The 22299-nt window shown below is 47.9% G+C and overlaps 1 protein-coding gene across 1 annotated transcript in view; it reads left to right on the forward strand.

Annotated features, from left to right (window-relative positions):
* ACOXL (acyl-CoA oxidase like) overlaps positions 1-22299 on the forward strand; it is a 392883-nt gene that overhangs the window by 309040 nt on the left and 61544 nt on the right. Inside the window, 1 exon segment of the mRNA XM_045287148.1 lies at positions 20076-20163. Coding sequence (XP_045143083.1) covers positions 20076-20163 — 88 coding nt within the window.

Here is a 22299-nt window from a genome sequence, read left to right on the forward strand (position 1 = left end):
TGCTCGCCTTGCAGGCATGAGACCACAGGTTTGAATTCCACCCAGGAAACCTCATGTACAGCCACCACCCATCTGTTATTGGCCGCACAGGTGATGTGGTTGTGATGCTGAGTAAGTTTCAGTAGAGCTTCCAGACTAATATGGACTAGGAAGAATGGCTTGGTCCACGGACTTCCCCCGCAAAGGTGTCAACGATGACCCTGTGGGTTATAGCTATTTGATATACTGGATTGGACAGTATTCCCTTTCCACGTGTGGCTGACCCAAGGGCAGCCTTCCACACGCAATGCTAATGATAAACCAGCATCATCAGAAGATGATGCATGTCCTTGTCTTTGGAGCAGCCAGGACTTCACTCAAGGTGGGTCCAGGAAATGCCCCCTCCGTGTGCTGATGACCATACCTTCCCATTCTAAACCCTATTCCTCCAGTTTTCCAAAGTCCTGTTGCACATCCTTGCTCACCATGGCCACGCCCTCATTTTCCATAAGTCAGAAGAGTAAATACACCAAAAACCAATAGATTGCTGCTTCCTGGATATTCTCACAGGGACTTTGGCCATACTATGCTATTCATCAATGAAGACAATGATCAAGTCTGTCTCAGGTATGTAGTGCTGCTCTAACAGAGAGACCACAGGTGAATGGCTTTACCAAACAGGAACTCGTTTTCTCCCCGCTCTGGAGGCTCAACGTCCAAACCAGGGACTCAGCGGTGCCACTGCCTTCCTTACCTGTAGATCAAGACTTCCCTTGTTCTTTGCCTGGTCGACGATTCTCACATGGTGCCCATTGTCCTCCATGGGTGGTCTCTTTGTCGATTCTAAAATTTTTGTAATCCAGAGTGATTAGATTCATGCCCTGGCCTTTATTGGTATGACCTCATTAACCCTTTGGGGACCTGTGGGACAAACAGTGCCCACCCATATTTTCTATTTCCATGGCAGTGTGTGCGGCTGTCTGGCGGGGCCGATATAAGTGGGTCAATCTGAGGAAATAGACTAAAAGCCCAGCACCAGAAATACCTTGGGACAAATTGTATCAAAATCCATATTACCTCAAGAACATTTTTATATGCCATTCAAAATGCTTTCTATTACCAAAAACATATGATTTCAACAAAAACATCGACACAGAAAATAATTTGATCTTGGAAAAGTTAATCTCACACAAAAAAAATCCTGCTTCTGAATGACTGGTAAAATGACCAGTCATTCAGCATATATATTGGGGTGGGGGAGGGCAAACAATCCAATACACAAAAGATCCCCAGTAACCACTTTGTTTCACAATGACTATTTAAAAAAAAAAAGTACAAAAATTGATCAGGTACAGAATAATAATTTAGATGGACTGAAAATAGTTGTTTTTACCAAGAGTTAATTCATGCTCTGCTTCATCATCTCTTGTAATATTTCCCCACAAACCCCGTGTATTTCAGGCTGATAAGAATCACCTGGGACAGCTTCATAAAACCTGATGTGAATTAGGTTGTACCCCACCACACTGTAAGAATGAGTCACAAGAAAAAGGGAAGTGGTTTTCAAAGGAACATTATTATGCCTTGAATTGTGTCTGACCACCCTTCCCCCCAAATATGCATTTTAAACAGTTCTAGTTATACCCCCACTGGAGGAGGGGTTGGAGTTGCTACGCTCACGAGGCAGGGTTAGTGTAGGGTATATCTTGAGCCAGTCTCTTTTGAGATACTAAAGAGATTAAACAAGCAACCAGTGGACAGAGGGGGGAGAGAGATGGCAAGCCACATGGACATCTCCAATGAAGCAGGAAGCAGAAACTGAAGCGATAGGAGGTTCCTTTAGTGCAACCAGAAGGAGAAAGCCTTCCCCTGGGGCCGTGCTCCTCAACCTTCCCAATGCCACGGTTCCTCGTGTGGTGATGACCCCCCAACCATCACATTATTTTTGTTGCTACTTCATCACTGTCATTTTGCTACTGTCATGAATCAGGTGACCCCTGTGAAAGGGTCGTTCGACCCCCAAAGGGGTCGCCACACACAGGTTGGGAACCGCTGCCGTAGAGCAAGGTAGAACTACCCTTGGGTTTCTGAGCCTGTGACTCTACCAAAGGAGGAAGCTCAGACTTTCTCCCCCAGAGCAGCTGGTGTTTTGGAACTGCTGACCTTGCAGTTAGCAGCCCAAAGGGTGTCCGTACAAACACTGTCAATCATCCTCAATATCCGAGGGGTTCACGGTACAACACTTTGGAAATGACTCCCCTAAGTTATTTTGTTGTTCAGACCTGGAGATTTAGATGGAAACATGGGGAAGCCTGGGAATTAAGATGATTAGAAATGTCACTTCTTAGACATTATGTTAGCTCTCTCAGGGGGAGAGATACACCTCGGTTCTTGGCTCTGCACGAGAAATAATTCACGCTGAAGCCTGGTTTGTGATCCAAGTGAGTTTTATGAGCCTTAGAAGAAGTTTCGGGTTTACACAGGCACCTGCAGGGCCCCTCACCCCGCTCAGCCCCCTTGGAAAGTCACACGGTCGCTCTGGGCTCCTGCCTTTTTCAATTATTCCACGGGAGGTGTGGTGGACGACCCTGGTCGACCCCATTGGCTCAATCAAATTCACCTGGCTTAGATGGGCCAATCCAGGTGTAAGGCCCACCTAGGTGTACCTCCCCTTCAAGGCCAGGAGCTCGAACCTCTGAGCATGTATAACGGACACCCCAGTCCCTATGCTAGCTACCTAACATTTTCTGTTTAGAAAAATCACTGTCACCCAGTTTTTCTCGTGGCCGGTATCCAACCTGACTACTCCTTGTGTGCGTGTGACTTTAGAGCTCTTAATTTAGCTCCTTTAAGCAGAATAAAACCATCATACATGTAGAAATCCAGTCTTTAACATTATGCCAACGATTGTCTCATTTTTGTTACTGTTTTTGACTGGTAGATTCTTGACTCAGGTCATCTGCTTGGGGGTTGGAATCTTAGCTAAGTTTTTGTCTGTGCAACTGTGAGCGGCTTATGATGGTGATTGGCCGGTGCTCATCCAGCTATGCCTGGCGGTAGGCGGTCTGAAAGTCGACTTGTCAAGGACCTTCGAGAGCTTTGGTCAGGTGGTGGCTGGCGGATCAGAGGAGAGCTGGAGAGTGCCATGGGGGATGAACCTAGAGACTGAAAGCTGGATGCTGCTCTGTTTGTTTAAACTGATCGGAGAGTGTGAGTATGGAGATGGGGAAATGGAGAGAGAGCGAGCAGCTGGTGTCTGTTGCCTTAAAAACATAAATAAAATAGCGGCCTGGACTGCAGATGTTTTACAAAAAAAATCTCATGGCACAGAAATGTCAAGGGGTTTGTTCCAGGGACAAATCATCCAAGACAGGAAGCAGGAGAAGAAACCAAATTTCCTGAGTTAGTAGTTTTTATTGAGTTTGATATATTTCCCTACGGCCTTTGGAGGCTGCCTATGGAAAGAGAATCTTGTCCAAAAATGAGGTTCTCTCTCCGTTGACTGACCCCTGAGATTCCTGGAACCGGGAAAACCTTCCCATTCTTCCATGAGACATCAGGCTGAACAATCTTAAAAGTGCCGGGAGAGAAAGGGTGAGTGATTGCCTTGTCGCTGTCAGATATGTGTTCAGACGTAGATGGTGAGCTGCAGAGACCCAGAAGTGGAAACCAGGAAGACGTGAGACAGCTCTTCCCACCTCCCAGGTGTGCCGTTCTCTCAAGCCTTAGCCCGTCCGGCCGTCTCCCTCTCGTTTTTTGTTCTTGGGAGCTCGGGCGGCCTCCGGTGAGCTATTTATCTCCTTAGCATCTCCAAATGAGATCATCAAGCTGTGACCTGATTGACAGGCTAAACCCCACCTCTTCACTCTGAAGTCTCAAATTGACAACAGATTATGTAGCTATCGCAGTCACTCATTTGTAGACTAGCGACAAGGATTGAGACAGTTAGTAACTTCTTCTAGGTCACAGTCAACGAGGGGGAAGTTGGAACTTGTATTTGATTGTGTACATAGCTGAGTCAAAACAACGTAAAAAGAAAAAAAAGAGGTATATTCAGAACTTTCTCTCTTTCCTCATCCCTACCACCGCATTCCTATTCCTTCATTCTTTCTCCATTGACATCTTAGATGAGGAGCTAGGCTCTAGTTTCTGGCATTTCCTTCCTGTATTTACTGCATGCAATGAGCAGATACTGGGGTATTATCTTATATTACTCGCTTTCTTACCTGGAGGACAGCACACCATAGATGCTCTTCTGTACTTTGGGGTTTGGGCTGTTTCTTTTACTTAAATAATATGTAGTCATTTTCATCAAAAGTGTCACTTTAATCATGTTTAACCTAGAAATATTTTTTTTGTATGAACAGGTTTTTCTTGACTTTTTACTTATTTTTTATAAATCATTTTATGGGGGGCGCTCTTACTCTTACAGTTCTCTTTTTTTAAATCATTTTGAAAATCTTTTTATTGGGGGCTCATACAACTATTATCACAATCCATACATACATCAGTTGTGTAAAACACATTTGTACATTCATTGCCCTCATCATTCTCAAAACATTTGCTCTCCACTTAAGCCACTGGCATCAGCTCCTTATTTTTCCCCCTCCCTCATGAACCCTTGATAATTTATAAATTATTATTTTGTCATATCTTACACTGTCAGACGTCTCCCTTCACCCACTTTTCTGTTTCCTGTCCCCCAGGGAGGAGGTTATATTTAGATCCCTGTAATCGGTTCACCCTTTCCACCCCACCCTCCCTCCACCCTCCCGGTATCACCACTCTCACCACTGGTCCTGAAGGGATCATCCATCCTGGATTCCCTCTGTTTCCAGTTCCTATCAGTACCAGTGTATATCCTCTGGTCTAGCCAAATTTGTAAGATAGAATTGGGATCATGATAGTGTGGGTGGGTGGGAGGGGAGGAGGAAGCATTTAGGAACTAGAGGAAAGTTGTATGTTTCATCATTGCTACACTGCACCCTGACTGACTTGTCTCCTCCCTGCGACCCTTCTGTAAGGGGATGTTCAGTTGCCTACAGATGGGCTTTGGGTCCCCATTCCACACTCCCCCTCATTCACAATGATATGATTTTTTTGTTTTTTTGATGCCTGATACCTGATCCCTTCGACATCTCGTGATCACACAGGCTGGTGTGCTTCTTCCATGTGGGCTTTGTTGCTTCTGAGCTAGATGGCTGCTTGTTTACCTTCAAGCCTTTAAGACCCCAGATGCTAACATCAATTATATCAAGCACATTTGTACATATGTTGCCATCATCATTTCCAAAACATTTTCTTTCTACTTGAGCCCTTGGTATTAGCTCCTCTTTTTCTCCCTTCCTCCTCACCCTCCCACCCTTGTGACCTCTTGATAAATTATAAATTGCTATTATTTTCATATCTTACACTGTCTGCTGTCTCTCTTCACCCACAGTTCTGTTGTTCATCCACCTGGGTGGGGGGCATTGTACCTCGATCTAACCTAGAAATCTTACTAATACTAAATGTATACATGCCAAGCCACATTTTTAAGCCACATGAAGCAAAATTTGACTAAACTAAAGGGATAGATTGACAAATCTAATAATTGAACAAGCAGACAGAAATTCAGTATGACTAAAGAAGACGTGAACATCAATATCATCTAACTTAATTTACCTTCCACTAATAGAAAAATACACTAAAACCTACTGCTAGACAGGTCTGATTAAGTTTAAAAGGCTGAAGCAATACAGATTCTAATCTCCTTTAGCAATGGAATTAATTAGAAATTGATCACAAAAGGATATCTACAAATGCTCCCACATATTTAAGTATTAAGTAACTCATTTCTAAATAATCTATGAATCAAAGCATTATGAAGTATTTGAAACTGCGGAATAATGACATCATGCTTGGTAAAGTGGAGGGGCAGAAAAACAGGAGATGGACTGACATAGTGGCTGCAACAATGGGCTCAGGCAACGGAACCATTCGAATGCGAGGCTGGCACAGGACCAAGCAGTGTTTCATTCTGCTGTGCATAGGGTCCTTATGGGTCAGCACCAACTGAGGGCATCCGACCGTGATAATGATTATGCAACATGTCAAAGTTCATGGGTTGTGGTAAAAGTTGTCTTTAGAGGAAATGTATAGCTTGAAATGCTTGTCTTAGAAAATAAAAGGGGACTCAATAAATTATGTAAGTTTTCATTTTTAAAAGTTAGAAAAATGAGAGGAAAACAAATATAAGTAAGACATTAATGAGGATAAAAGTTTTAAATGAATGAAATGGAGAAAATCAGCTAACTCAAAAGTTTGGTTTTTGAAATGATTCATGAAATGGATGAATCCCTAGTCATATCAAGAGAAGGCAAACTAATAATAATGAGGACTGGAAGAGGAAGCATCATAATATAGATATTAAGTGTAAGCTAGTATAAACAACTTTGTGAAAATGAAGTCCAGAGCTTGGAGAAATTGAAAGAATTCTTGACAAAGACAGCCAGAACGCTCCTTGGATGCAAGGGTGCTGAGACTTTGTCTCCTGAGCTTTGGACATGTTATCAGGAGAGAGCAGCCCCTGCAGAGGGACATCAGGCGTGCTTGCTAAAGCAGAGGGTCAACAGGAAAGGGGCAGACCCTCAAGGAGACGGGCTGACTCAATGGGCTCAACAGTTGTGGACACCGCACCGGACCCAGTGCTCGTTTGTCGCATGCAGGCTGGCTGCGAGATAAGGGGCTCGATGGCGCCCAGCCTCAACGGCCTATTGGCATAAGAATGAACACAGAGCAATAGAATCCTCTACAGTTCAGAAATCGACCATGACCTTGATGTTCGCTCGATTTTTAACAAAGGTACTTCAGAAATCCAGTGAGCAAGAGATGTTTTCAACAAATGGTGAACAACTAGGTAGATGAAAAGAAAATGAACCTTGACCACGTATACCCCGCATCACACACAAAAATTCATCTTCAACCACCCACAGGCTGAAATACAAAGTGAAAACTATGAGACCTTCAGAAGAAAATAGGTAATATCTTCCTGTGTGAGGTAAACCAAAATGTCTTAGAAAGGACATCAAAGGCACTATTAAAAAGAGGTACATTGGGCATTTTTCCCCCAAATAATATTTTTTCTTCCAGAGAGACTACATGCAAAATAAAAAAAGGATACCGGTTGCTTGGAAGGAAATATTTGCAATAAGTACATCTGGCAAAAGATTTTTATGTCGGCAACATAAAGAATTTCTCAAACTCAATAGTAACATGACACAATCCCAGAAAATTGTGCAAAAGACTTTAAAAGGCTTCACAGTGACGATATAAGCCTGGCTAACGAGCACATCAGAATTTGCTCAATCTTAGTAGTCATCAGGGAAACAGAAATTAAAACCACACCCAAACACCACTACACACCCACTGCAATGGTTCCATTCAACTGACTGATATCAGCCAACCTTGGGGCCAACAGAAATGAGTGGGCTCTGTTTCTTTCTAACTCATCCCAGGGCTCGTGGGCAGGCCCTGCGGTTGATGAGTACCACAGCTTATTAGCTGAGTTCCTTCTGTGCTGGGGAGCTCAGTGACCCATCGCCCTGTACAACCTGACTTCAGGACTAAGAAAAACAGTGACGGGCTTAGCCCCCGCCCCCCATCTCCTTTTCCACCCAAGCTCTGCCTCCAGCAACAGGAGAGGGTGGGCAGGCTTCTGAGAACACAGGAGAATTCAAGAAGAGACCTCTGTTAGGGAGGAAGTGTTTGAGATGGAACCCAGAGGCATTGTATGGCGTCAATATACAGTGTGATGATGCAGCCGATGGAGCCAGATCAAACCTATTGCTGTCGAATTGTCTGCAATTCAGAACTGCCCCATTGGGTTTCTAAAGCTGTCATCTGTATGGGAGCAGATCACCTCCTCTTTCTCCCAAAGAGCTGCTGCTGGGTTTGAATCACTGACCTTTGGGGTTTGCATTCAAGAGCTTAACCACCGCACCAAAAGGGCTTAGCCCCTCTCAGCCTGGCCCACCCTAGGAGCAGTGTTAAGTCCTCCAAGCTTGTGGCTTGGCCTTGGGGATGGAGGGTTAGTTCGCAGCCTAGAGGGTCTTGTGGAAGCTCTTGGTTCTCAGATTCCTACCACCCTTCTCCCCCTGCTCACCAGCACCTCAGGCTGTCCAACTCGGCTGCGTTTGCATTTTCTTGTTGTTCTGTTTAATCCCCAGTGCAAAAATCACCCCGTACCATATCTCAGCCCCTTCTCCCTGCCAAGTACACAGAAGGTCACACCGATAAGGTTCGGACGTTCTGAAATACGTGCTGCTTTTAGACTACCTCAAAGCTTAGCCGAAACTATCAGCCACTCAGGATCAGTGGAATAAATTAAAACACCTCATTGAAGCTTTAGATGGATATTCAGATACAGTTGTTTTTGGTTTGGTTTTGTTTTTAATAAATCAACTAGGCAAAAATAGACCTGTAAACATTTCACTCAGCAGCACACCAATCAGTGACTGAAGATTCCACCAGGTCCCTTTAAGGAATGGAAGTGTATTTTCTTGCAGTATACCCCTCAAAACCCAAACCCACTGATTCTGACTCATAGTGACCCTGCATCAGGGTTCCGAGAATGGAAATCCTAACAGGAAGATGTAGCCTCATCTTTCTTTCAGCCACCAGAGGGGCTGGTAGCTTTGAACTACCAGTCATCCGGTTACCAGCCTAACACCTAATGCTTTGTGCCACTGAGGCTCCTTCGACTTCAGCATGCTGGCTGCAGGGAAGGCTTTCTCAGCCAGCTCTGGGTGGCAAGGAGCCTTGTGTCTGCTTCTCAGGGGCTCTTCTTAGCATTCCCTGGAGATCTCTAGGTGGTCCCTCTTTCCTATGCTTGTGTACATTTATGCCTGATCTGCACCCCATAGCTCAAAAGAGATGCACTTAACACACAGCCCATGGTGGGTGGCCTCATTAACACAACAAGGAAGACCCTTTCCCAAGGAAGTGCCCCCCATGGGTGAGCCTCAAACCAAACACACTGCTAATGAGTCATTCTGAGGCCTAGCAGGCGCCCTAGGACAGAGTGGGACGGCCCCATGGGATTTCCAAGCCTGTCTCTCTTGAGAGAAGCATACTGTCTCCCCCTTTATCCACAGAGCCAGGGGTGGGATCGAGCCACCACCTCTTGGGTTAGCAGCTCAGCATTGGACTCACTGCCCCATCAGGGGCCCTCACTCCACAGGTATCTCAACTCACTGCCGCATTGACGCATCGCTACCCCATAGGAGAGAGCAGAACTGCCCCAGTGGGTTTCTGAGACTGTAACTCTTTACCGAAGTAGAAAGCCTCGTCTTTCTCCTGTGGAGCAGCTGGTGGTTTCGAATTGCTAAAGGTGTGGGAAGCAGCCCAACGGGTAACCCAGTACACCATGGATTAGGAGTTACAACAGACTGGGGGATGGCGACGGAATAGCCTTCATCACCCTTTGTGCACAAGCCAGAAATGTGAGGGGGGGGGGGGGCGGGCTCCACAGCTGTGAGCAGGGCGTACCCCTTGTGTGGTGCTGAAAACCGAACCTCCAACCTCTACTAAAGGTGACCAATGGGGAAGTGGCCTCATCAGGTTCAGGAAGATCCATGCTGAGCGCAGACCCTCTAAAAGGCCGCAGGAACCCATGCCCTCCGGAGTTAGGACCCTTGGAGCTGGAGGAGGGAGGCCAGTGGACATGGTGACCCGATAGGGGGAGCAAGGAGAAAGGGGACCCATGGATGACCCAGGGCTTCTGCTTCCGGGGAGCTGGGAGACAAAAGACCCTGAGTGGGGATGGGTGCACTGAGCCCCCAGAAAGCAGTCGTTCAGTGGCTTCATGCCCATCTTGACTTCACTGGATTCGCTCCCCACCCCAACCGGTGTGCGGCTGCCTCTCACCCCTGGCCTCCCCAATGCCTCCTCCAGCTGTCTGCCTGCCCCCCTAACAGTCCCCCCCCCACCCCACCCTTGGGCCAGGCACCAGCTGAGCCGCTACAGAGACAGGAAACCAAGACCTAATTTCTTTCCCATATTAAATGTACATGATTCTGTCAGCTTCAAGCAGTCACCGAGGGCAGTCAGATTCCATATCGGAGTCCTCAGCTGAATGTGAAGATCATATTATTGAAACAAGATCCTTCCTGCTGACCGTATTCCAAATGCCTGCTTTCGTGTCTGCAAAATCTATTGAAGGCTGCCCTGCTTCTATGCCTCCGTCCAGCAGAACAGCTAGGAGCAACTCACACCCCGAGGACGCTGCCAGGGAAAGGGAAGGGATCAAGTGTTTATTTATGTTATCTGTTGCTGGAAGTCACCCAGATCAGTTTCTGGAGCGTAGGGTTCATACGCACGTAAAGGGACCAAAGGGGACCTATCGCGCCATTCGCATTTTCTCCTAAGAAGGGCCAGGTAATGAGAAGCAGACCTTCCTTTGGACGCAAAAGGGTAAAAGGAGGAGAAAGTAGGAAGTCGTAGATTCAATTATAGGGCTCCTCTGTCAGAACCCTGTTGAGGTCATGTTCTGACAATGCCAGTTAAGCCTCCGTGGGGTAAAGATTCAGATCAGGTCAGAGCAAACACTCGTCGTCCCCGTGCCTGCTCCACTTACGTGCGAAATCGTAGGGCTTTACGACGAGGAATGGATTCCATCGATGGAACCTGTTCATGTGGCCTGCCAGGCCTCCAACCAGAGTGTGGAGGCCAGTGACGACAAGAGACCAGTTTACTGTCGGCCTTGAGTCACGGTGCCTTGGTGTGTCAGAGTAGAGCTGTGATGCTCCATAGGGTGCTCATGGCTGCTTCTCCCAAAGCAGATTGGCCAGGCCTCCATGCTGAGGCAGGCCTAGGAGGACCTGAACCTCCAGCTTTCCAGGACGCAGCAGGTATGTGAACCCCTGCAACGCCCCGGGACTCTGTCCGTGAAAGAAGCGAAGAGACTCAGAAACCACTACCAAGCCCAGAAGGGTGTGAGAGACTGCCCAGGCACTTAGCACCGTCTTGTCTTACCGCTTTCCACAACATTTCCTTTTCTCACAATCTCTGCCCTGGAAATCCAGCTCTTTGTTTCCTCCCACCCCCTGCCAGCTCCTCCTCCCTGCACACCTGCCGGAGGTGCCCCTTTGTTTGGTCACTGGCTTGTGCTAGGTGCCTGGAACTGAGCTGTGTGCTGAGGTTGGCTGGTCTGCTCTTAGAAAAGCAGCTTCTCCGTCCCTTGGATGGATGGATGGATGTCTGGTGGGAGGCAAGCACTGCACCCACGGGGGAAGTAAGGGGCTACTGAGGAGTCTTTCTACAAGAGGTGGTATTCTTGAAACTTGGCATTCAGGAGAACCACGCATGTAAATCTCTCACGCCAAGTGGGGTGATTTCTGGGACTGGCCATAGTTAAGGATAATGGGGAGCAGGGTGTGTGTGTGTGTGTGTGTGTGTGTGTGCATCTTTATGAGAACCCACCCTGCACCAACGAATGAACAAATCAGCCTTCAAAGAAACACAACCAGACTGTTTCTTAGAAGCCAAGACGTTGAGGCTTTGGCTCATCACTTGGGACACAGCTACAGGAAAATCCACGTGCCAGGAGAGGACACTGTGTTTGATAAAGTTGAGGGGCTGTGGAAATGAGGGAAACCCGCCATGGAATGGATTGACCAATATCATGGAAATGGCACAGAACCAGGCAGTGTTGTATTTTTTTTCTATGTAATGTTGGGATGATCCAGACTCACACTGGTGTCAGCTAAATACCACAGCCCTGCCCTGAGCACCCAGACTGGGATGATATCACTGCTTCTGGGGACCAGACTGCCCAGTGGGAGAGAGCCCTTGACAAGCAGATTAGGGCTGTGTGGGGTGGGGGGGCTTCTACTGCTGTGCTGGATCAGCTTAATGGGGCTGGGCAAGGTTGGCCAGGAGCAAGGTTCACCAGGTAGACACATATGGTGGTGGGATCATACTCTTCAGAGCTCAGTTAGCCCTGGTTTCTGAACTCGTTCATGCTAGCGTATTAGTCATAGTATTTATGTTGTGTCTAGGAAAATGCATTGTGAATCCTAGCCTTGTGCACCAGGGGTACATCTCACAGCCCGCCTCCTCCTGATGAACGGGGAGACACTGGCTCAGTGAAGGCTGGCACAGAGCTGCGGACAAGCAGACTGAGACAACTGAAGGAAAGGGGCCCGGGCTTAACTTCTGGGACCAGACAGGAGCCCCATAGCTGGCCCCTCCCCTAAGACCCCTAAGTCCAGGCTACAACCTTCTGTGGGATAGTTTATAACCTATAATTCCCTTTAAGGAGGGTTGTACTGTGGGTTAAGTGCTGGACTGCTCTTTGAGAGACTCTCAGGTCAAGCCACCAATCACTCCACTGGAGAAAGATGAGACTGTTTGCTTCCATAAAGATTTACACTCTCAGAAAACCTATGGAACAGTTCCATACCATTCTAAAGGGTTGCTAGGAGTTGAAGTGAACATGATGGCAGACTGTCTAGGCTGTTTGGGTTGTATACTGCTCTCCAAGGAGATTTAGTGGCACAGTATTTAGTTTAGCTGGTAAACAAAAGGCTGCCAGGTTGAACTCACCAGCCATTCCATGGAAGGAAGATGTAGTAGTCTATTCTGTAAAGAGGAAGCTCCTCCATGCGGTGGATTGACCCAGTGTCTGCTGCTACAGTGAGGTCCACTAGAGCGCTGGCCATGGGGGTGGCTCAGGACTGGGTGACTTTCTGTTAACCTTGCGTATAGGTTCCTATGAGTTGAAACTGCTTCAATGGCAATTAACAATAACAACAATAACACAGACAAATGTATAAAATGCCTGGAGGTGTTTGAGGAACCCAGAAGGCTGACATATAGACATGGTGATGTTGAAAACATCTAATGTGTTTGGTTTCTATGTATCTATTTTTTTAAAAAATGGATGTCCAAGTGGACGTTTGTACTCCAAGAAGGGCTAGAAGGCTAGGGTCAGGAATAGGACTGAGATGAACATGTCTCTGGGTGTGCACGAGGAGGCCTCTTTGGGCAGAAATAAATTGCCTCTGTGGTGCAAAGCCTCGGGGTGGTCCCAGTTGGGGATGGTGAAGAAGAGTAATTGCCAAGAGAGGACACAGAACTTGTCAGCTTAGCTGGTCGTCACTGTGGGCTGGATGAAGATCGGGGACCCACTGGAACTGAAGACTGCTCAAGCTTGGAGAAACCACAGAAGGACCTCGAAATGGCTTGCTGGGGAAAGGCAAAGGGCACCCCAAGAAAGCAGCAAACTCTGGCAACCTCAAATGTGTCTTTCAGAAGAACTGTGCTTCACTGGGCTTTCCAGGGCTGGTTTTCCAGACACGGGTCACCTGGCCTTTCTTTGGAAACACTTCTGGGTGGACACGAACCTGAAACATTTCAGATAGTAGTACACACACACACACACACACACACACGTATAAAAATATAATAACCTCACCAATCGTAAGTGCACAGTTGCGTGGGTTTGGACAAATGCACATATGGTCCTGTAAGCACCACCACAATCTAGATGGAGACCCCTTCACCACCACCACCTCCAAAACGCCCCCCTGTCCCCCACATAGCCTGACCCCTGACACCACGGATCCCTCCACCACCACCTTTTCATTGCCTGTCATTTGGCATAAATGGGATCAGAAGCACAGCGTGTGTGTACTTGGCTTCTGTTGCCGAACAAAATGCATTTTGAGAGCCACCCAAGCTGTGATAGGTGTCTTGTTTCTCGTGCCGAGTCCTATTCCATTGTGTGGGTAGACCACGATTTATTGATGCATTCATCAGTTAGTGCATATTTGGGTTGGTTCCCATTTGGGCTATTATGAATACATGTTCTATGCACATTTTCATAGAAGTCTTTGTGTGGACACCTGTTTTTGTTTGTCTTGGGTGAGTACCTAGGAGTGGAGTGGCTGGGTCCTGGTGTAGGTACATGTTTAACGTTGTAAGAAACTGGGAACCAGTTTCCCAAGTGCTGCCACAGTCTGGGTTCTCACCAGCAGAGATGCCCAGCTGCTCCGGCTCCTTGTGAATATTGGATATTTCCAGTCTATTTAAATTGCTTTCACCTTCAGGAACCTGGGTGGCGTCATGGGCTCCATGTTGGGCTGTATGTTAACTGCAAGCCCAGAAGCTCAGAACACCCCTCCCAGCCCCTCTCCACAAGAGAAAGAGGGGGCCACCTGCTCCCGTAAAGAGTTACAGTCCCAGAAACCCCCAGGGGCAGCGCCACTCTGTCCTGTAGGGTTGCTGTGAGTCAGACTGGACGCGGGGAGTTAGGTTTGGACTTTTAGTTCAGTGTGTAGTGGTATCTCCTTCAGTTCTTAATTTGCCTTTCTAACATCTTTACGGGCATTTATTCGTCATTTCATTTATTACCTCAGTGAAGCGTCCATTCACATTTTGCAGCCATTTCCTAAACTGGAGTTTGCCATCTGACTACTGAGTTATCATTTTCTGTTCTTCAATCCTGGGTTGGATGTGATTTGCAAATACTTTTTGCCCTACTCTGTGGTTTCCCTTTTCATTTTCTTAGCAGTATCTAGAAAGAGATTTAGTGAAATTCAAGCGTTTTGTGTGGGGGTCTTATTTCACAAATCCTTACTTCACCTGGGGTCACTGGGATTCCTGCTAGGTTTTCTTCTAGACCTGGGGTAGATAGAGACTTTACATCTAGGTCTGTGGCCCATTGGAATTAGCTTTAGTGAACTGTGTGAACCTGGGTCTACTGTGACTACTGTCTTACATGTGGGTGTCCAGCTGGCTTTTTTATGTGTTCAGCTTGGTCTTAGATTTGCTGTGTGCTGATTTATCAGGGAAAGGTGCTGTAGTGGCGTAGCAGGCTATGCACTGAGTCTCTAACGACAAGGTCCACAGTTCAAACCCACCAGCTGCTCTGAAGGAGAAAGATGAAGCTGTCTACTCCCATAAAGAATTTAGAGTTTTGGAAACCCAAAGGGGCAGTTAGTTCCACTTTGTCTTTCAGGGTTGCTACGAGTTGGAACCAATCAGATGGCAACGAGTGGTTTTTGTTTGTTTTTTAAGTGGAACCCATGTATTTTAAGGGATCCCTGGTGGACAGTGGTTACGCACTGGGCTGCTCACTGAAAGGTCAGCAGTTTGAAAACATCAGCCCCTCCGCTGGAGAAAGACAGGGCTTTCTACTCCCATAAAGAGTTGCAGTGTTGGTAACTCAAAGGAGCAATTCTACCCTGCCCTATAGGGTCTCCACGAGTCGGCATCTACTCAATGGCAGGGAGTTTATACATTTTCAGTAGAGCCTTTGTGTGTGGGTGTCATGGCATGCCATTCACACCATGTGTCACAATTCAGACTGTGAACAGTATGTTCTGGGGGTGCAGGCTTTGCCAGGAAACTCCCCTCCAGTCTATTGGGAGGCAGTGCAGCCTGTAACTGAGTGCTTAAACTCTAATACCTGTGCCACAACCCAGCACAGCAACCTTGGGCAACTTTAATGGAGCTATCAAGATAACCTACTTCCAACCAGGAGTTCTGAGGACTAATGAGCAAATACAGAGAAGTACTCATAACAGTGCCCGAGCCCAGGTGCATTTTAAGAAGAATGTCTTTTGCATAAAGACAATTTACACATAGGCTTTTGGGAGCTGGTTTACTACTTAAAGTACAGTACAATCGTGCCATTTAAACAAACCAACAACAAAAAAGTCCTTCCTCCTGAAGCCTCTTATCAAGGCCTTTGAAGGTGGTAGCATCCCTGGGTGGTACAAACAGTTAATGGAATCAGCTGCTAGTCATAACGTTGGAGGTTCGAGTCCACCAAGAGGTGCTTTTGTAAACTCAGCCCCTGCAAACCTCCTGAAGAGCACAGTTCTACTCTGACCCAGGTCCGGTTGCTCTGAGTCAGACTCAGTTTGATGACACTTTTGGGGGTGGGGGTGGGAGGGTGGGGGTAGGTAGGTTGATAGGATTAGATGTTTGAGAGGCAACATTTCACTGTGTTGTTTATGAATACATAAATTTGAAAGTTGTATGCATTTCATAGAGAGCCCTGGTGGGGCAGCGATGAAGTGCTGGGTTTCTAAATGCAAGGTCAGTTGTTTGAATCCACAGCTACTCTGTGGGAGAAAGGTAGCAGTCTGCTGCTATAAAGTTACAGCCTTAATAATGCCAGGAGACAGCTCGATGCTGTCATGGAGGGTCCCTGGAGTTAGACCCCAACAACAGCGTGCACCCAGTTACTACTGCCTACCTGGCTTCCAATTGTGGGCAGCCACATGTTGGGAGTTAAGTGTCTAAACGGGAGGCCGGGCGAGGGTTTGACCCTAAGTCTGTTCACTTTGACCACTTGATGGTAGCATGGAGCATGGCTGCCGGGGCCTCCTGGACCCGCCCATGTGGGTTGCGGGTCACTCTGCAGGCCCAGTGGCTTCAGTATATTATTTCCCGACAATCATCTCTATGTGGGCGGGATGGGGCCTTTGGTCAGTTGCTTCTTTGGGAAGATGGGGTTGCTTACCCACGATGGCTTTCTGTCGACATACCCCAAGACCTGGGTGCTCTGTGGACTGGAGGAGTGGTGGACACTTGCTGTTAGGGGGTTACCTGCCACCGGGGTCCCTGCTGCAGCCCTGGAGCTATGATGTTGACATAGGGAGATCAGCGCTTAGATGGGCTGGCTAACCTTTAAGGGGCCTTGCCCTTGCCCTTTAACTTGAACTTGCTTTGTTTCCTTCTCCCTCCGTGCTGGTGGCGTAGTGGTTAGGAGTTGGGCTGCTAACTGCAAGGTCAGCAGTTTGACTCCACCCAGAGGTCCTTGGAAAAAGAGGGGACTTTCTACTTGCATCAACAGTTACTGTCTTGGAAACTCACAGGGGCAGTTCCACCCTGCCCTGCAGGGTCCCTATGAGTCAGAATCAACTCCGGGGCAGTGAGTTTGGGGTGTGCTTTTTTCCTTTTGGAGGAGGGGTGCAGCCTCAAGGGAATTTTGCAAAGACTGTGGACAAGGTTTGCATCGGCAGCCCGGCCTCAGGTGGAAGGAACTCTGTGTGGCCCACCCTGTTGCCTGCCTCTGGTTTTCTCCTGATCAGGCCAACGAAAAGCTGAGTCTACACATTGAGTTTAAAGAAAACAAACAACTAACACGTGTCCACAATTCTATGAACACAAAACTGCTAGCTGCCCCGTGTTTTGTCCTCCTCTCTGCCTCCCAGTGGGCACCTTCGAGAGAGCCCTCCCACCAGCCTCTGGGTGGATTTCCTAGCCTTGTCATCTGCCAATCGGTGGGTAGCATTAGGGGACTTCTTTCCCTGGGGCTCAGGGAGTGTCTTGGCCAGCCTGCATCCTCCCCTCTCTCGACAGTGTCAGGAGAGGTCATGGCGTGGTGAAGACCTATAGGCACACAAGACATTGTCCTCCAGACAGTGCCTGCTGCCTGGGGTGATGATGCTAAATTATACATGGGCGAAGGCTTTCTGCAGAGCTGTTTTTCCACTGGCGTACAAAGCACTCGTCCCAGGCTGCATTTGACAAAGAGGGGTGAGGCGGCCTGGCCCTGCAGAAACTGGAGCTTCGGAGCGGCAGGCAGGTCACGTCTAACCCACTGTGCACTCAGGGTGGTAACCTTCTACCATCAACCGGAGGATGAGACCTACACTTTAATTGTCTATTTGAGTGGCATTGCCTTGAGCAGAGAAGACTGGTAAATAGTTTAACTATGAAATTTGTTAGAGTTTTGTGAGCGTGTGAAATAAACAAAAGCAAGAAGGAACAAAGCAAAAGTCACACGTGCCAAATTGAACTCTGGGATGGAGGAGGAATCTGGCTGTGGCTCCAGTAGAGCAAGCAGCTCGTGACTGAAGCTGTCTGCTTCATGATTGGGCATCTTCCTTCTCCCCATGAGTTTGCTTCACGCTTACTGGATTCCAGGTATACATCTCCACCCTACTTATAAAAACAAAACAGTCCCTTCATTAAAGTGATCGAAAGCCCGTCTTACTCAGTCAACCCTCCAGAGCCACATGCAGAAATGACGTAAGCAAACCACAAGGCCAGTCCCCGAGTTTCATTCCTCACGTGTATCCAATGTGGGGACTAAGTCAGTCAGTCACTGCCCTCCAATCAATGCCCACTCAGAGCAACCTCTAGGACAGGGAGAACTGGCCCTGTGGGTTTCTGAGACCGTAACTCTTTTAAGGGAGTGTCAAGCTTCATCTTTCTCCTTCGGAGCAGCTGGTAGTTTTGAACGGCTGACCTTGTGGTTAGCAGCCCAACGGGTAAGCACTCCATCACTAGGGCTCCTAATGTGGGAATTACCACCTGCCAATTCCTTTGAACCGATGTCCCAGTTTGAAAACAAATGGCAATGGTTGATCCCACTGGAGAGAGAGAGAACACAGGTTGATGAAGTGAGGATTCGAGTTTGAGGAATCATTTATGGTGTTTAGAATTCTCCAGGTTAGGAAGTGGAACTGACCAGTGGGACAAGTTGCTGCTGGTCCAGTTTGCCTCCTGGATACCCATGCGGGACTGGAGCTGTGGATTCTTTGGCAGTAAGCCAGGCCTTTCTCCCAGGGCACCTTTGGGTAGGCTTGCACCCTCAAGTGTTTGATCAGCAGGTGAATGCATAACTGTTAGTGTCACCCAAGGACTTCTATTAAAATGGTCTCATTTAAAAAAAAAAGTGTCCATGCTTCTATTATGATATAATGTAACTGAGCCATTTAATCGTATTAATGAGAGTTGTGCAGTCATCACCACAATCAATTTCAGAACATTTTTTTCTTGTGCTTATTGTTGTTAGCTCCCCACTTCCCCCTCCCTGCCAAGTACTTAGGTAATGATTAGTCCAGTTACTGTCTCTATAACTGTACGTATCCTGGATTTCATTTACAGAAAACCATACAAAGCATAAACAGGAAGCAACAAAGAAAACAAAAAAAGCAAGGGGTTTTTTTGCAATCAAAAAGAAGCAGAAAACATTAAAAATTGGAACAACTTAAAATGGGTCGAAAGGAAGATCAAATGATAAAATGTTACATTTTAACCTAACTGCATCTGCCCAAATCCACTCTACAATGCTGTCTGATGCAGGGCTATTCGCATCCCTGGACTACATTCAGAGGGGACATTGCATTCGTGTGGGGACCCTGAAAGTGGACTGTGGGCTCCCATTGTCACCCATAGCCTTCTGCAAACCAAGCGCTCACAATTTAAGTGTTGCTACGATTCTCTCCTCTGGATTTGGATTTTATTACGTATTTACAATCCTTGGCTCACACGGGCTAGAGTGCTTCTTCCCTGTGGACTTAGCTGACACCTCAGACGATTGCTTGTTTTAAAATGGGCATTTAAGATTTTTGTGATACTTGGACACGCCCCCCCAAAAGTCCTATTTTTAAAGTGGGTCTGAGCCCTCCATTTTCAGTTATTTTTTTTGACAATTGTTAGTATCAGGAATTGGCAACCAGTAGCCCCATGTTTTGACGATGAATAAGTAAGACTGGAAAAGAATTCGTGCACTTGACTTGTACTGGTGCAGAATATCGAAAGTACCATGGACTGCTAGAAGAGAAAACAACTCTGTCTTGGAAGAAGTATGGCCAGAATGCTCCTTAGAAGCAAGGATGGCAAGATTTCATCTCATGGACTTTGGCCATGTCATCAGGAGAGACCAGTCCCTGGCAAAGGACAACCATGCTTGGTCAAGTAGAGGTAGTGAGAAAGCCGACCCTCCGTGAGACAGATGGACACAGTGGCCGCAATGGTGGGCTCCAACATGGCCATCGTGGTGAGGATGGTGCAGGAGTGGACGTGTTTCATTGTGTCGTATCTGGGTCTCAATGAATCAGAACCAACTGGACAGGACAGCGCCTTCTAACAAGAGCATAGTGGGCAGGTGTGGGGACATCCTATCAATGTACACACTTGTCACTTTCCCTCTGATAAATACCTTTCGCAGGCCACAGCGACTGGTGTACAGCCAGCTTACCACTGCTGGTGCTTAACACGGATTGAAATATTGGATGCTGTCTGTCTGGCGACAGCATTTTATTCACTCAGAATATGACCAGAGGTGATTTTGGTCTCCTCCCCTTTGACAGGTGGTGACCAAGAAGGAGGACTTTTTCAGTGCCTGGAACTCATGCCTTCACCATGTGGCTTCGCTGTCCCTGGCGCACATTCACAAAGGTCAGTGGGCTCCTGTGAACATTTGTGACTGAGAGGTAACGGCTCTGGCAGGTTACCTGAACCATGGCTCTGCAGAGAAAGCACGGCCCCCTTCCAGCCTGGCCCTGGGGATGAGTTTGACCCACACCACTGACTGTCCAGTTGCTCCGTACTCCTGCAGACCTCGTGTGCCTCTGAGTAGAACTGGACTCCGTAGGGTTTTCAAGGACTGATTTTTTTTCCAGAAGTTGATCACCAGGTTTTTCCTCTGAGGTGTCTCTCAGTTTAAACATCCAACCTTGTGGTTAGCAGCCAAACGTCAGTTTTTTCGTTTGTTTGTTGACATCCCCCAGGAACACCTGGGTTGATTATAAGACTGCCAAATAGCTCACAGAGGCTTGTGGAGTGAATGAATCCCCACATTACTTGGCCACCTGGAGATCTCAGAGCTCTGGGCAGCTCCCATGACTCAGCCGGCCGCACTCGTCAGAAGCCGGTTGCAAAAAGCTGGCCCTCAGAAGTGACCCTCCCAGCCAAGAGTGCCATTCCTGAACACACAAAGGGGAGGGCATGGTGGCAGGCAGGTCGCGTGATGGTGCTTTGATAGGTTCTGCGGTGCAATAGGTTTCTCATATCTCTGGCCTGTCTGGACTTGGGTTGACAATTCTGCCAAGAACGATGGGTTGGACCACAACCTGCTCTGTGGTTGGATTATTTTATGCAGATTGCAGGAATTGGTCTGTTTATTTTGCAAATAGGGTAAGTAAAACCACCTTATAGAACTGAATGACTTGTTGATAGAGTAGCCAACCAAGCAGAGGGTTTCGGGTAAACACGCGGGGCGGGAAAGCAGGAGAAGCTGTAACACTGAAGACAGCCAGACGTGTCGTGAGACAACGAGACGAGGCCCACAGCCAGCAGAGCCTGGCAGCAGTAGACCTGAGGAAGCACTCTTGTTTGGAAGCTGTCCGGATCGAACAACTGTAGCCTGGCTTCCCAGTGGTATCAATCTACTTCCTGTGAATTCGGAACATGAATTACATGGCCCGTTGCGTTTGGCTACCAACTTGCAAGGTTGGCAGCTCAAACTCGCCAAACCGTCCCCTGGGAGAAAGATGAGACTTTCTGTACGTCTCAGAAACCCTCGGGGGCAGTGCTTCTCTGTCTTACAGGGTCACGGGGAGCCATTGTCCATCCGGCGGCAGTGGGTTTGGCGTGACTTTGGGTTTGGCTGACTTAATGAACCCCTCGAGCCGAAGGGCAGTTCATGGATGTTGTGAGCCGTGGCAGAGAACTGCCAGAGGCACAGAGGAGAGCAAGCGTGCTGTGAGGAGAGGCAGTGGTGATGTGAGAGATGACGGGGCGGCGCAGCAGCTCGGGGAAGGTGGCAGTCTGGGCCAGCTTGCACCTTCACCTGAGAGGGACCAGCTTGGTGCTGATCCTTATGAAAGGAATCAATTGTTCAGGGTCACGCCTGGCGAGCTTTCAATACTAGAACCAACTGCTGGAGCCCAAGCCACACATCAGCGAGTAGCTGGTTCAGCACTTTCCACTTCAGCCCCTCGGGACATTTGGCAATGTGTGGGGACATTTTTGTTGGCGCACGGGGAGGGGTGCTACTGAATTCTAGAGAGTACGGGCCAGGAGTGTTGCGAAGCATCTAACAAGGTGCAGCAGCCCCTCTAACAAAGAATTGCCTGGCCCCCAAATGTCATAATGGTGAGGTTGAAATACCCCGAACCTTCATTTTGGCTTCAAAAGACCACACTAACATAAACTAAAGCAACCATTAAAAAGCAAGCATAATCCTAGTGCATCTGTGGCACCACCTCATTCCTCAGTGGGGTCTGTTAGACACCAGGGGAGGTATTATGACCAGCAACCTAGGAATGCCGGAATCCTACCCAACCTCCCGGCCTGCACCCCACCTTCCCTTCCCAACCAAGCAGCTCAGGAAGACCCAAGCGCCACTTATGACTTGACACAGTGCTAACAGCTGTGGGGGTGCCCAGAACCCTCCCCCCACTGGCACCCTGATCGGAGCTGGACAGCAGCAAATGGCTTAGCACAGCCCCGTGCCGCTCTTAGCTGAGCTCAGGGTCCAGGGCTTTGGGATAACAATGTTTAGCGGACTGCAGAGAGGACAGCTCCCCCCCC

The sequence above is a fragment of the Echinops telfairi genome, unplaced genomic scaffold (genome assembly GCF_000313985.2).
Source record: "Echinops telfairi isolate 266 unplaced genomic scaffold, ASM31398v2 ScPeMD7_11;HRSCAF=52, whole genome shotgun sequence".
NCBI lineage: Eukaryota > Metazoa > Chordata > Mammalia > Afrosoricida > Tenrecidae > Echinops > Echinops telfairi.